Source organism: Dreissena polymorpha, chromosome 1, assembly GCF_020536995.1.
Source record: "Dreissena polymorpha isolate Duluth1 chromosome 1, UMN_Dpol_1.0, whole genome shotgun sequence".
NCBI classification, from domain to species: Eukaryota; Metazoa; Mollusca; class Bivalvia; order Myida; family Dreissenidae; genus Dreissena; species Dreissena polymorpha.
In genome coordinates this window covers 150,610,009-150,622,356 of record NC_068355.1, presented here as the reverse complement: position 1 = coordinate 150,622,356, position 12,348 = coordinate 150,610,009, and the positions used below count along the sequence as shown (strand labels likewise).

Here is a 12,348-nt window from a genome sequence, read left to right as displayed (position 1 = left end):
GCTACACTATCAGTTCATCAAACTAAACACTCTTTCAACTGAAGCCGTGCTTAACCCTTTGCATGCTGGGAAATTTGTCGTCTACTAAAATGTCGCTGCTGAATTTCTAAAATTAGCATTTTCTTTGATTTCTTTTTCAAAGAATACTATCAGAATAGCAAACAGTTTGGATCCTGATGAGACACCATGTTCTGTGGCGTCTCATCTGGATCCAAACTGTTTGCAAAGGCCTTAAAAATTCAGTTCCAGCTCTGAAAGAGTTTAGAGTAACAGCTTTTACTGTCTTATTTGGGACACTGAACAAACAGTGTTATAATCAACATCTAAACAGTATGCTGGACTGGCATTTAATAAATTCATCTTTCTGTCAATGGATGAGTATCAGTATTATTAAAACCTTAGCTTTTTCAAGGGCCATACTTCTAAACAGCAGTTTTGTTATTTTTTTGCGGGGTGGGGCTTTGAAACCTGACCTGAAATTGTAACTCATAATTTGCGCAAATCTTTTTACATTTTTATTAGGTTCCCTTTCTCAAACTCAACAAGGTATTTGGAAAACCCATATTAATCAATACTGACATCAAAGCTTGCAATCTCCACGCAGGGTTGTCTTTCCTTGCTCTCACATACACCTCTGCGAAAGGCTCAGCATGCCATATTGCCCAGAAACTGGGCAAAACCGAATAAACGCATTCAAATTATATTTGATTTGGATTTTTTAAGATCAGAGGCGTAAAATATTGAAATAGGAATTTTAAATTTACGAAACATCTTGCAAAAACTTGCGAGTTTAAATGCAGCTCTTCGGAACTATTTTATTGCCCATTTACGCAGATGGAATCATTCCACGCACTTCACAAATGTAAACAATTGAACATAACTTTTATTGAGTGTCGTTAGGCATTGCTTCGACATATGTATGTATGTATGTAGGTTTGTTAACATCATAAAACCATATCAATTTTATAATAATTAAGGCTGATATAAGATATTATGGTATGAGATGGTTTTCTTTAATGCAGTGAATGTAATGTAACCGTCGTGCAAGAGATTGTTAAGAATACTGTAACCTCCATGATGAACGCTTGGAATGATCATGACATGAACGAGACGCTTTCATAAAAATAGTCCGTTCTGAGCCCATCACAGAGGTGAATGTAATGTAACCGTCGTGCAAGAGATTGCAAAGCTTGCTGCGGTTACTTCCCTTGTTGAATAACAAGCACTGATTAGAGCCCTACTCAATTGTTGAGGCAAAAGATTGTGATATTGGTAACAATGGTTGCATTGAAAACGGTGTCGTTTTCTGGTACCAACATGATATATAGGAAAAAGACTGACCTTAATAAGAACTCAGCAATTGGAGACATATGCCCCCCCCCCCCAACAGGGCCTTGGCACAGGATTTTTTGCAACAAAACTGACCATAAGAGTTAATCTTATCATATAAGTGTGACTTAGCCACTTAAATAAGATTTTAGTTGACACAGAATATTGCACTTCTGTTAAATCATTCTTTTAGTGAATGGATTGAGAATATTATAGTATTATAACTAGTGATGTCACGTTGATCAAATAAAATTGAATTATCGTTGTTGGTCAAGATCACTGTGACATTAAGTGTTACATTGATTTCCATTTGATTTGTCATCAAAGATTGACTTATTGTGACAGTGGCTTTGACCTTTGACCTATAGTGACCCCAATTTCAATAGGGGTCATTTACTGTTCAAAGCCGATGCATATGGGAATTATCAAGCTAATCGGTGAATCAGTTAACGAGTATTGATCGTAAAAGATTAAACGCTTACTATGACAGTGACCTTTGACCTAGTGACCCCAATTTCAATAGGGGCTGTCTACTTCCAACACCAATGCACATGGGAAGTATCAAGCTAATCAGTCCCTCTGTTCACAAGTTATTGATCGGAAACCAATGTTCACTCTTAGTGTGACAGTGACCTTTACATTTGACCTAGTGACACCAATTTCAATAGAGGTCACATACTGGCAAAGGCCAATGCATATGGGTAGAATCAAGCCAATTGGTCAATCCGTTCACAAGTTATTGATCGGAAAAGAACTGATCTACCGACATATCAACTTACTGACATCCAGCAAAATGATTTACCCCCTCTTCTTCAAATGGGGGCAAACCCCCCCAAAACAGGCCATTTCAAAACTGTCACTACAATTCAATTTTACAAACAAAGACCTTTGGGCCTCGTTGTTGTCAGATGAAATTTTTTAAAGGTATTTGGTATACAATGCTACTTTAACTATTTGTACCCCTGGGTGTGGAAAGTTTGACCCCAGAGTTGCAGACATTTGATTATTACGGCCTGACAAAAGTGTGTCTATGGACAGACGGATAGGCAAATATAAAGACAGAAATCCATTGTGATACTAGTATACCCCCCTTTAATGTTACATTTATTATAACACAAATTGCTTATTTCGGAAATCAATTCAAATAATTACAGTATAAAAACAGCTTTTATTGCATTCTAAAATCTTCACATTACAGAAGAGAAGGAAATGCTCTGCAAAAATAGACTCTTGGTGGAAAAAACTTTGAAAATAACATGTTAGTAATTTAATAAAGCAAAAGCAAAGCTATATGACCTTGATAATATCACATTGCAATACAAGAGCTGTCAGAGGACAGCGCGCTTGACTATTCGAGTGCTTGACAGTATAACGTAAGCCATCATGGGGAAATTGTTCATATTCAATAATTTATTAGACGATCTTTCAAAAATAAAAAAGGAAAATAAAAAAAAAAATTTTTTTTTTGGGGGGGGGGGGGGTAGGGGAGTGAGAGGGGGGTATAATGTGGGGTGTGGTAATTTATAAGATGATGTTTTAAAAAAAATAAAAAAAAAATTGGGGGGGGTAGGGGGGGGGGGTAGGAAGGTGAGAGGTTGGTATAATGTGGGGTGTGGTAATTTATTAGATGATTAAAAAAAAAGGGGGTGGGTTGGGGGGGGAAGGGATTCTGGGTAGGGGCGTGGGGTATTGTTTGGGTGGAATCCATTGAGGTATTCAGGTAAGTGTTGTTTTGTCAAAGTAATAATAAAATGTGATCATAAATAAAGAAGTTATGGCAATTTAAGCAAAATGTTCATTTATCTAAGTGTAAAAGGGGCCATAATTATGTCAAAATGCTTGATACAGCGGTCTGCACTTGTTTTTTTTTTAATGTTAGAATGTTTTGTGAATACAGTTCCAGGACAAAAATGGGCTGTTGAGCTTCCACATACCAGTTTTCTCATTCATGACATATTATGCGTACTGAATATCATGTTGGTAAACAAGTATGCAACATATAAAACCAATATGTCAAAGGATATGGGAAATATTTGGGGTAGTACGCAAACTTTAACATAGATTTATCAATAATATGCATATTCTAAGTATAAAAGGGGCAATAATTCTGTCAAAATGCTTGATACAGTTGTCTGCTCTTGTTTATAGGTTGGGGTCATGATGGTTAACAAGTATGCAAAATATGAAAGCAATATGTCAAGGGACATTGAAAATAGTTTGGGTAGTACGCAAACTTTAACATTTGCTACATATTGTAAGTGGAAAAGGGGCCATAATTATGACAAAATGCTTGATAGAGTTGTCTGCTCTTGTTTATAGGTTGGAGTCATGATGGTTAACAAGTATGCAAAATATGAAAGCAATATGTAAAGGGACATTGAAAATAGTTGGGATAGTACGCAAACTTTAACATTTGCTGCATATTGTAAGTGGAAAAGGGGCCATAATTATAACAAAATGCTTGATAGAGTTGTCTGCTCTTGTTTATAGGTTGGGTAGCTGTTGGTAAACAAGAATGCAAAATATGAAAGCAATATGTCAAGGCACAATGAAAATATTTGGGGTAGTACGAAAACTTTAACATTTGCACGCTAACGCTAACACAGATGCTAACACCGACGCCGGGGTGAGTAGGATAGCTCCACTATATATATTTTATATATAATAGTCGAGCTAAAAAAGGAATTACCGTAAATCCATGAATATAATACGCCCTCGTGCATAATAAGCACCCGCGAGTTTGGTCAAAATTTATCATTAAAAAAAATGAGTAAAATACGCACTAAAAAAATCAGTGTCCGAAATCAGCCATTTCCGAAAAAATGTGTCAATATATTTTTGTGTTGTGAAAATAGCAAATCAATTTGGTGTTGTCAACTATCTGTTTCACAGTAATACCCTGGTATATTGATCGGGATGTGTTATGTTGCTGTTGTTATGACAGTTGCATAATAAATAGCTCTGTCTATTGTTTATATTACCATTGTTTGTTACCGATAACACACGGGCCCCTTGCTGACATCTGGGTCAAGCAGTCATAATTACATCAGAAAGAAGCAGAGACACTGTTTTTTGTTTTCACATTTAATTCAATTTGACAATATTCGGGACGATAATAATTATAATAATAATAAAGTAATAAAAAGACAAAATGGTTACTTCCGTTTTTATAGTTGTCTAAATGAATTACTTTTCCGAAGTGTTACAAACTTGATACTTTAATATAACTTAAAATACAATTAAACCGCTCGTGTTTTTCATGATCTCTTTAATACCTTTCAATTTAATTCGGCAATCAGCAGACAGGTGTAATAGACTCTATTAGCATCATAAAACTAATTATTTAATTACCACTCTTTACTTCAGATATGGTAAATATGCGGTAGAAAGATAAATAGTGGTCAGCTAATATTCGCAAATGAATCAAATGGCGAACGACAGCGCAAGCCCTGTTGCACCCCTTTGATGTAATGGTGTAGTTCAAAATGGCTGTCGCGAAGCGAATAACAGCGATTAAGTTGAAAATTTGCACAGGAAAATTTTTGTTCTGCTCTAAACTCGTATATTATACGCACCCCCTACTTGAAGAAAAAATCGGCAGGTAAAAAAGTGCGTATTATATTCGTAGATTTACAGAAGTTATATTAAGGTTATGGTCAATCTGAGCAGACGCACCAAATGAGAGCAGAAACTCAACTGGGTATTAACATCTTTACGTGTTTGATTAATTGAGGCCAAGAGGCCCGTGTCTTGTTTCAAGCTTGATTTTTCCCCCCACAGAATTTTTGAGTCAACTAGTTTAAACACAAGTCAAACCGTCATGATTTTAGCTACACAAGTCCACCACTGATAGTCTACATCGTGATGAATGGGAATGCATTAAAAGGCATCATTTCCTGATTTTCTCTACCTACTTATACCTAGATAAATATGAGTCATGCTATGTAAAAAGGGGATTTAATACATGTACCTAAATTGTCCTCCCAGATTATCCTGTGTAGTATCCACAGGCTTATTAGGGAAGACACTTTCCGCTTTTATGATATTTTTCGCTTCAAGAATGTCTCTTCTTACCAAAAATCTAGTTAAGGCGGAAAGTGTTGTCCTGGATTAGCCTGTTCAGACTGCCCAGGCTAATCTAGGATGCCACTTTACGAACATGCATAAACTCCCTTTTCGCAGAGCGCGGCTCATATAAGTTCCTGAAGAGATTCTCCCAGCTTAAATGTCAGAAGGAGTTCATTCTTTACAAGGAATAATAAAGATTTTATAAATTTGGACTGCAGAGATTCTCCCAGCTTAAATGTCAGAAGGAGTTCATTCTTTACAAGAAATAATAAAGATTTTATAAATTTGGACTGCAGAGATTCTCCCAGCTTAAATGTCAGAAGGAGTTCATTCTTTACAAGGAATAATAAAGATTTTATAAATTGGACTGCAGAGATTCTTCCAGCTTAAATGTCAGAAGGAGTTCATTCTTCACAAGAAATAATAAAGATTTTATAAATTTGGACTGCAGAGATTCTTCCAGCTTAAATGTCAGAAGGAGTTCATTCTTTACAAGGAATAATAAAGATTTTATAAATTTGGACTGCAGAGATTCTCCCAGCTTAAATGTCAAAAGGAGTTCATTCTTTACAAGGAATAATAAAGATTTTATAAATTTGGACTGCAGAGATTCTTCAAGCTTAAATGTCAGAAGGAGTTCATTCTTTACAAGGAATAATAAAGATTTTATAAATTTGGACTGCAGAGATTCTTCCAGCTTAAATGTCAGAAGGAGTTCATTCTTTACAAGGAATAATAAAGATTTTATAAATTTGGACTGCAGAGATTCTTCCAGCTTAAATGTCAGAAGGAGTTCATTCTTTACAAGGAATAATAAAGATTTTATAAATTTGGACTGCAGAGATTCTTCCAGCTTAAATGTCAGACGGAGTTCATTCTTTACAAGGAATAATAAAGATTTTATAAATTTGGACTGCAGAGATTCTTCAAGCTTAAATGTCAGAAGGAGTTCATTCTTTACAAGGAATAATGAAGATTTTATAAATTTGGACAAGTTTAGCCACAATTATTCTAGTGTCCAAAGGGCTTCACAAAATGTTAACAAGTAACATTACTATATACGTTTTAGTAATATTCACATCATATTAAATAAGATCCAAATATTTAAATCATTTAACTTTATAGTTGCAATAAGTTTGAACCCTTTACACATAGTTACAAGTGGGCACTTGAGAGTGTGGGCTGAGTGCAATGGTTGGGAACTTATCAACAAGTACAAACTGACGGAAACAGATTAATAACTATATAAGTGGTCTTTACTAAGGCGGGCACAATTCACATGCATATTCTTCTTTAAGTTTACATATTTCCTTAAGTACTGTAATGACGTTTTGTTTTCGAAAAGACGGCACAAAAAATATTTGAGACATCTGGTTAAATAGCTTCAAGTTTGAGATGACAAGATTAAAAAAGTTTAAGTTAAAGAGCCGAGAGAGTTTATTTTTCCAATTTTTAACAAGAGTTCCTTGGTCGGAGACATATGCCCCCCAAACAGGGCTTTGAACTAGTGACCCCAATTTAAATAGGGGTTATCTACTGTCCAAGCAATGCACATGTGAAGTATCAAGCCAATCCTATAACTTGTTGTCAAGTTATTGATCGTAAAATGATTTTCACACTTATTGTGACAGTGACCTTGACCTTTGACCTAGTGACCCCAATCTCAATAGGGGTCATCTACTGTCCAAGGCCAATGCACATGGGAAGTATCAAGCCAATTAGTTGATTCGTTGGTGAGTAATTGATTGGAAACGATTTTCACATTTATTGTGACAGTGACCTTAACCTTTGACCAACTGACACCAATTTAAATTGGGGTCATCTACTGTCCAAGGTCAATGCACATCTGCAATATAAAGCAAATCGGTCAATTTGTTGAGGAGTTCTTGATCGGAAACAATTTATTTTCACACTTATTGTGCCTGTGACCTTGACCTTTGACCTAGAGACCCCAATTTCAATAGGGGTCATCTACTGTCCAAGGCCAAAGCACATGTGAAGTATCAAGCCAATCGGTCGATAATTGATGAGTTATAAATTTGAAACAAACTGGTCTACCGACAGACCTACCAACATCCAGCAAAACAATATACCCCCTCTTCTTCCAAGGGGGGGGGCATAATAATTCAAGGACCATAATTTTGATGTGCTTAATCTAGCTGGTTATCCACATTGGCCACAAAATAATGACTATCAAACAATATCACCAACTTTCATGATGATTTGATTTCACATTTTTAAACTATGAGCAGACATAGTTTTGATTGCTGCCGCCATTTTCTTGGAAACTGCCACTTTCCTGAACGCTACCTGCTGCAGGTGTTCCCTTAATACGTTATTGTGTTATAAATAATAGATTTAAATGTCTTCCATCAACACACTCTAAATTGTGAGTAATGAAATGTTCAAATGACCAACAATCATATTACAGGAACTGTTAGTTGAAAAGTAAGGGGCATACCTCAAGTAGTTTTGCACTCACATAATTTTATATCATAAGGAATAACATATTTAAGAATCGACAAGCATTTTCTGCATTTCATCGTTTAGCACTGTTGAGAAAATAACACCTTATTTGCATTATAAACCTTTACAGTGATCATGCCTAAATCAGGTGTTATTTTCCAGATGGTTCATAGACCAATGAAACACAGAAAAATACTAATCAACGCTTATAATAACAACAAAAAGCCATATTACTGAACTTACATTTTAAAGAATTCTTGTTTGGGTAGTATAAAACAGAGAGGAACAAGTAAAACTGGAATACTAGCACCACTAGTAGATATGATAGGGTTGAGCCATAAACAATAGCACCACTAGTACTACTAAGTAGATATGATAGGGTTAAACAATAAACAATAACAATGGGTGGGGTACTTACACAATACATTTTGGTCTAACTCTGAATCTGACATTTCCAAATCAGAGCTGCACACATCCCCAAAAATGCCTGGATAAATGGTCACACAATGCATCAAACAACACAACATGCAGTAAAATGTTGTTAAAGGTTAACCAATTCATTTTTTTTGTAAAAAAGTACTTACATTTCATTAGATTACTCAAAATTTCTGACAGATTTATTTGTTTATCAAATGTCCGAAGATAATAATATAATATATATATTAACCTTTAATAACTTAAAAAAGGTAATCACAAAAATAAACACAACAAAGAAAATAAACAAACAATCAAACATATAAATATAAATACAAATTTTAATTTAAACAATTACACAAAATTTACCGAAAAATGAATATTATTAAGAAAAGGTAAAAATAAACATGGCTGCATGAACAAATGACTTGGGGATTGGTTACACAATATCTAAAAAATCAGAGATAAAAGTCCTATTCCTAAGGATCAGGGCCCTCTCTTGCTGCCAGGGAAAGCCACCCACATCCCTCATGAGGGTGAATTTTTGCGCTGATTACTTTTTATGGTGTTTTTTTTTACTTAGTCTCTCATTTTACTTCATTTTTGTTGTACATGTTTGCACTATATTCATTGCTTTTTTCATAATTTAGTATATTTGACACTCATATTAGACTATACTGTAATGATGTAATACATGTAGTTCAATGAAATACAAGAATTTCAGTGAAAGTACGAAGCTCCTCAATGATGAACTTATCACTTTACAGGTTAATTGACAGCCTGAGAACACAAAATAACTCAAATAATAACTCTCTAAGCAACCAACAGACCCCAGCAATAACACTGACCAGATATTGGAGTGGAATAATGTGACAATATCTTAATATCAAGCCTATGCTGCATGTAAGTTTCCAAACTTGGCTCATAAGTGTCCAGAGATCGCAAGAAGAAACAAATTATTTTAATGTCAATAACTATCACGAAAATCATTGGTGCTGAATGACCAAACAATATTATTGGAATTCAGTATGTAAATTGTCATCAAACTTAATAGCCACTTTGACACAAGAGACTCAAAATGCAATCTAAACCTAGGTGTTTATGCAAGCTAGCAACATGCAAAGTTTCATCAAGATTGGTCACTCCAAACTTATTTAAGTCATTGGAACTTCAGTCTGATGCCGCCAACCAAAAGCTCACATCAATGTCAGCCCAGTCACATTACTAGAACTTTTCAAAATAGTGACAAAGAATAACCCTCGAACCAGCATCTTGTAATATATAGCATGATATTAAAGAATGCTTTTGTTAAAAAAGAGGCATAACTTTTGTATTTGTTAACGTAGGATTCAAAACAAGCAATCATCTGGAACTGCCTGCAAGTTTGAATGTTGTATGTTGAATACAAAGGAGAATGACCTTAAACAAGTTTGAGTCTATGGACAAACAGAAGGAATGCCAATGGTTATTCCAGTCCACACCCCTTTAATATTTAACAGGGTGTATAACCAGAACTCTCTGCCTTGAAACTTATCTTGACAGCAAAACATCACACTCTATCAGTTACAGCACAACATATCAGTTACCATAACTGTGTTAGAATACTATATGGAACTGTTAATGACCACACAGACTCAGTGCAGTGCAACCTGCTACATACCATCTCTTACGCAATCAGACTGACTCACTGGAAACTCTATTCAACACCAAATGCATGTATTTAAATAATAATTCATACCTTGATATTTTGTTATATAACTTTTTAGTCATATAACACCTTAGCATGCATAAAGAGATTTTGATATAAACATAATCCAGTTTCATAATCAAAATCATAAGGTAAATGTTCTGAAAGACTTTTAAGACCCTCAAAACAAGGTTATTATGTGTTACATGACTTAATATTTTGCCAATAAGTCAATAACCATACATCATTAAATGTATAAGAACTCAATACAAAAAAGTTGAAAAAGTTGTAATCTGTCAAACAGTGATTGTCAACAAGGGCTGTTTGTAAAACATGCATGCCCCCCATATGGGCTGTCAGTTGTAGTGGCAGTAATTGTGTGAATATGTTTTTGTCACTGTGACCTTGACCTTTGACCTAGTGAACTGAAAATTAATAGGGGTCATCTGCCAGTCATGATCCATGTACCTATGAAGTTTCGTGATCCTAGGTGTAAGCATTCTTGAGTTATCATCCGGAAACCATTTTACTATTTAAATCACTGTGACCTTGACCTTTGACCTAGTGACCTGAAAATCAATAGGGGTCATCTGCAAGTCATGATCAATGTGCCTATAAAGTTTCATGATCCTAAGCGTAAGCATTCTTGAGTTATCATCCGCAAACCATTTTACTGATTCAAGTCACTGTGACCTTGGCCTTTGACCTAGTGACCTGAAAATCAATAGGGGTCATCTGCCAGTAATGATCAATGTTCCTATGAAGTTTCATGATCCTAGGCCTAAGCATTCTTGAGTTATCATCCAGAAACCATTTTACTATTTCGAGTCACTGTGACCTTGACCTTTGACCTAGTGACCTGAAAATCAATAGGGGTCATCTGCAAGTCATGATCAATGTACCTATGAAGTTTCATGATCCTAGGCCTAAGCATTCTTGAGTTATCATCCGGAAACCATTTTAATATTTCGAGTCACTGTGACCTTGACCTTTGACCTAGTGACCTGAAAATCAATAGGGGTCATCTGCAAGTCATGATCAATGTACCTATGAAGTTTCATGATCCTAGGCCTAAGAGTTCTTGAGTTATCATCCGGAAACCATCTGGTGGACGGACAGACGGATGGACGGACATGTGCAAAACAATATACCCCCTCTTCTTCGAAGGGGGGCATAAATAGTCAAAACAATTAGTTTAAAGCACTATACAAGCAAAGGCAAAGTGCACAGTGTGGCATAAACGGCATCTTTCCTACAAGTAAACAAGAGGATGTGAAGTGTTGGTTGCGCAAATAAACCATGAGGTTTGAAAAGTGTCTGAATGCTTCCCGACACAAGTGGGAAATGTGTTGTCTTAGTCTTTTGAATAGGTTTCAGACTCACTGAAATCATACAGGCCTGTCTACTATCCTTTATTGAACATAAAAGGATAAACAAGAAATTCACTGGTAGAAAGGATCCACCTAATACAAAACTGGGTAAACAATTTGCTGAACATGTTCCTGTTTTCATAAGTGATTTGAGTAATACACAATTAAACAATAATTGTTATCATCTTATGACGCTTACAAGCTTGTGAATATGAAATTTCAGATTATTGAAGACAAGACAATACCTTCTGCGTCGAAGAATTCATCGTCTTCATCAGAGCTGGACTCTTGTAACTGCTCTAGAGACTGGAACCGCCAATCAGACACATGACTGGAATCTGCAGACCAGAACAGCACTTGACATGTGATCATTATTATTTTGTTTTTCTTTGTTCAATTTTCTTTCTTTGTTATCCTATCCATCAGTCACTTAAGTTACTATCATCTTTCCTGGGGAGACCAAGTTAATCAAAGCAGTGTATCACTATCTGTACAAGCATGCACGCTCCAAGAATAATTCCATGACCAAGCCAGTTCAGTTAGTGTATTGCATTAAATACTATTATGTTTTTCAAAGCAAACAAGACGTGTTTGTGTAACACTAAGTCCCCCCCCCCCCCCCCCCGAATATTTGACCTTTAAGGATGACCTTGACCTTTCACCACTCAAAATGTGCAGCTCCATGAGATACACATGCATGACAAACATGAAGTTGCTATCTTCAATATTGCAAAAGTTATGGCAAATGTTAAAGCAAACAAACAAACCAACAAACAAACAGGACAAAAACAACATTCAAGGCTGTTCAGCACCTTACTACTTGTGGACAACAATTTTCCTACATCACTTACATTCAAACTATTAAGCCTTTAAACATGTGTTTATATATAATGTGACAATGTCTAAATATAACATTCATTTAATTGTTATTTGTATGAGAACTAAGAAATCAAAGTTAGAAAAGAAAACAGGTTGTGTGGCCCAGCCCAGTATAACATTTAAAGGAAAGTTAAA

The 12,348-nt window shown here is 35.4% G+C and overlaps 1 protein-coding gene across 4 annotated transcripts in view; it reads right to left on the bottom strand.

Annotated features, from left to right (window-relative positions):
• LOC127855790 (protein retinal degeneration B-like) overlaps nucleotides 1-12,348 on the bottom strand; it is an 83,582-nt gene that overhangs the window by 35,783 nt on the left and 35,451 nt on the right. For 3 of the 4 annotated variants that reach the window (XM_052391609.1, XM_052391604.1, XM_052391624.1), the window contains exons 7-8: nucleotides 11,580-11,672; nucleotides 8,282-8,350 (exon numbers count right to left, since the gene is read on the bottom strand). In XM_052391609.1, coding sequence (XP_052247569.1) covers nucleotides 8,282-8,350; nucleotides 11,580-11,672 — 162 coding nt within the window. The remainder of the gene's footprint in view (nucleotides 1-8,281; nucleotides 8,351-11,579; nucleotides 11,673-12,348) is intronic. The other variant, XM_052391615.1, reaches the window with a different exon arrangement.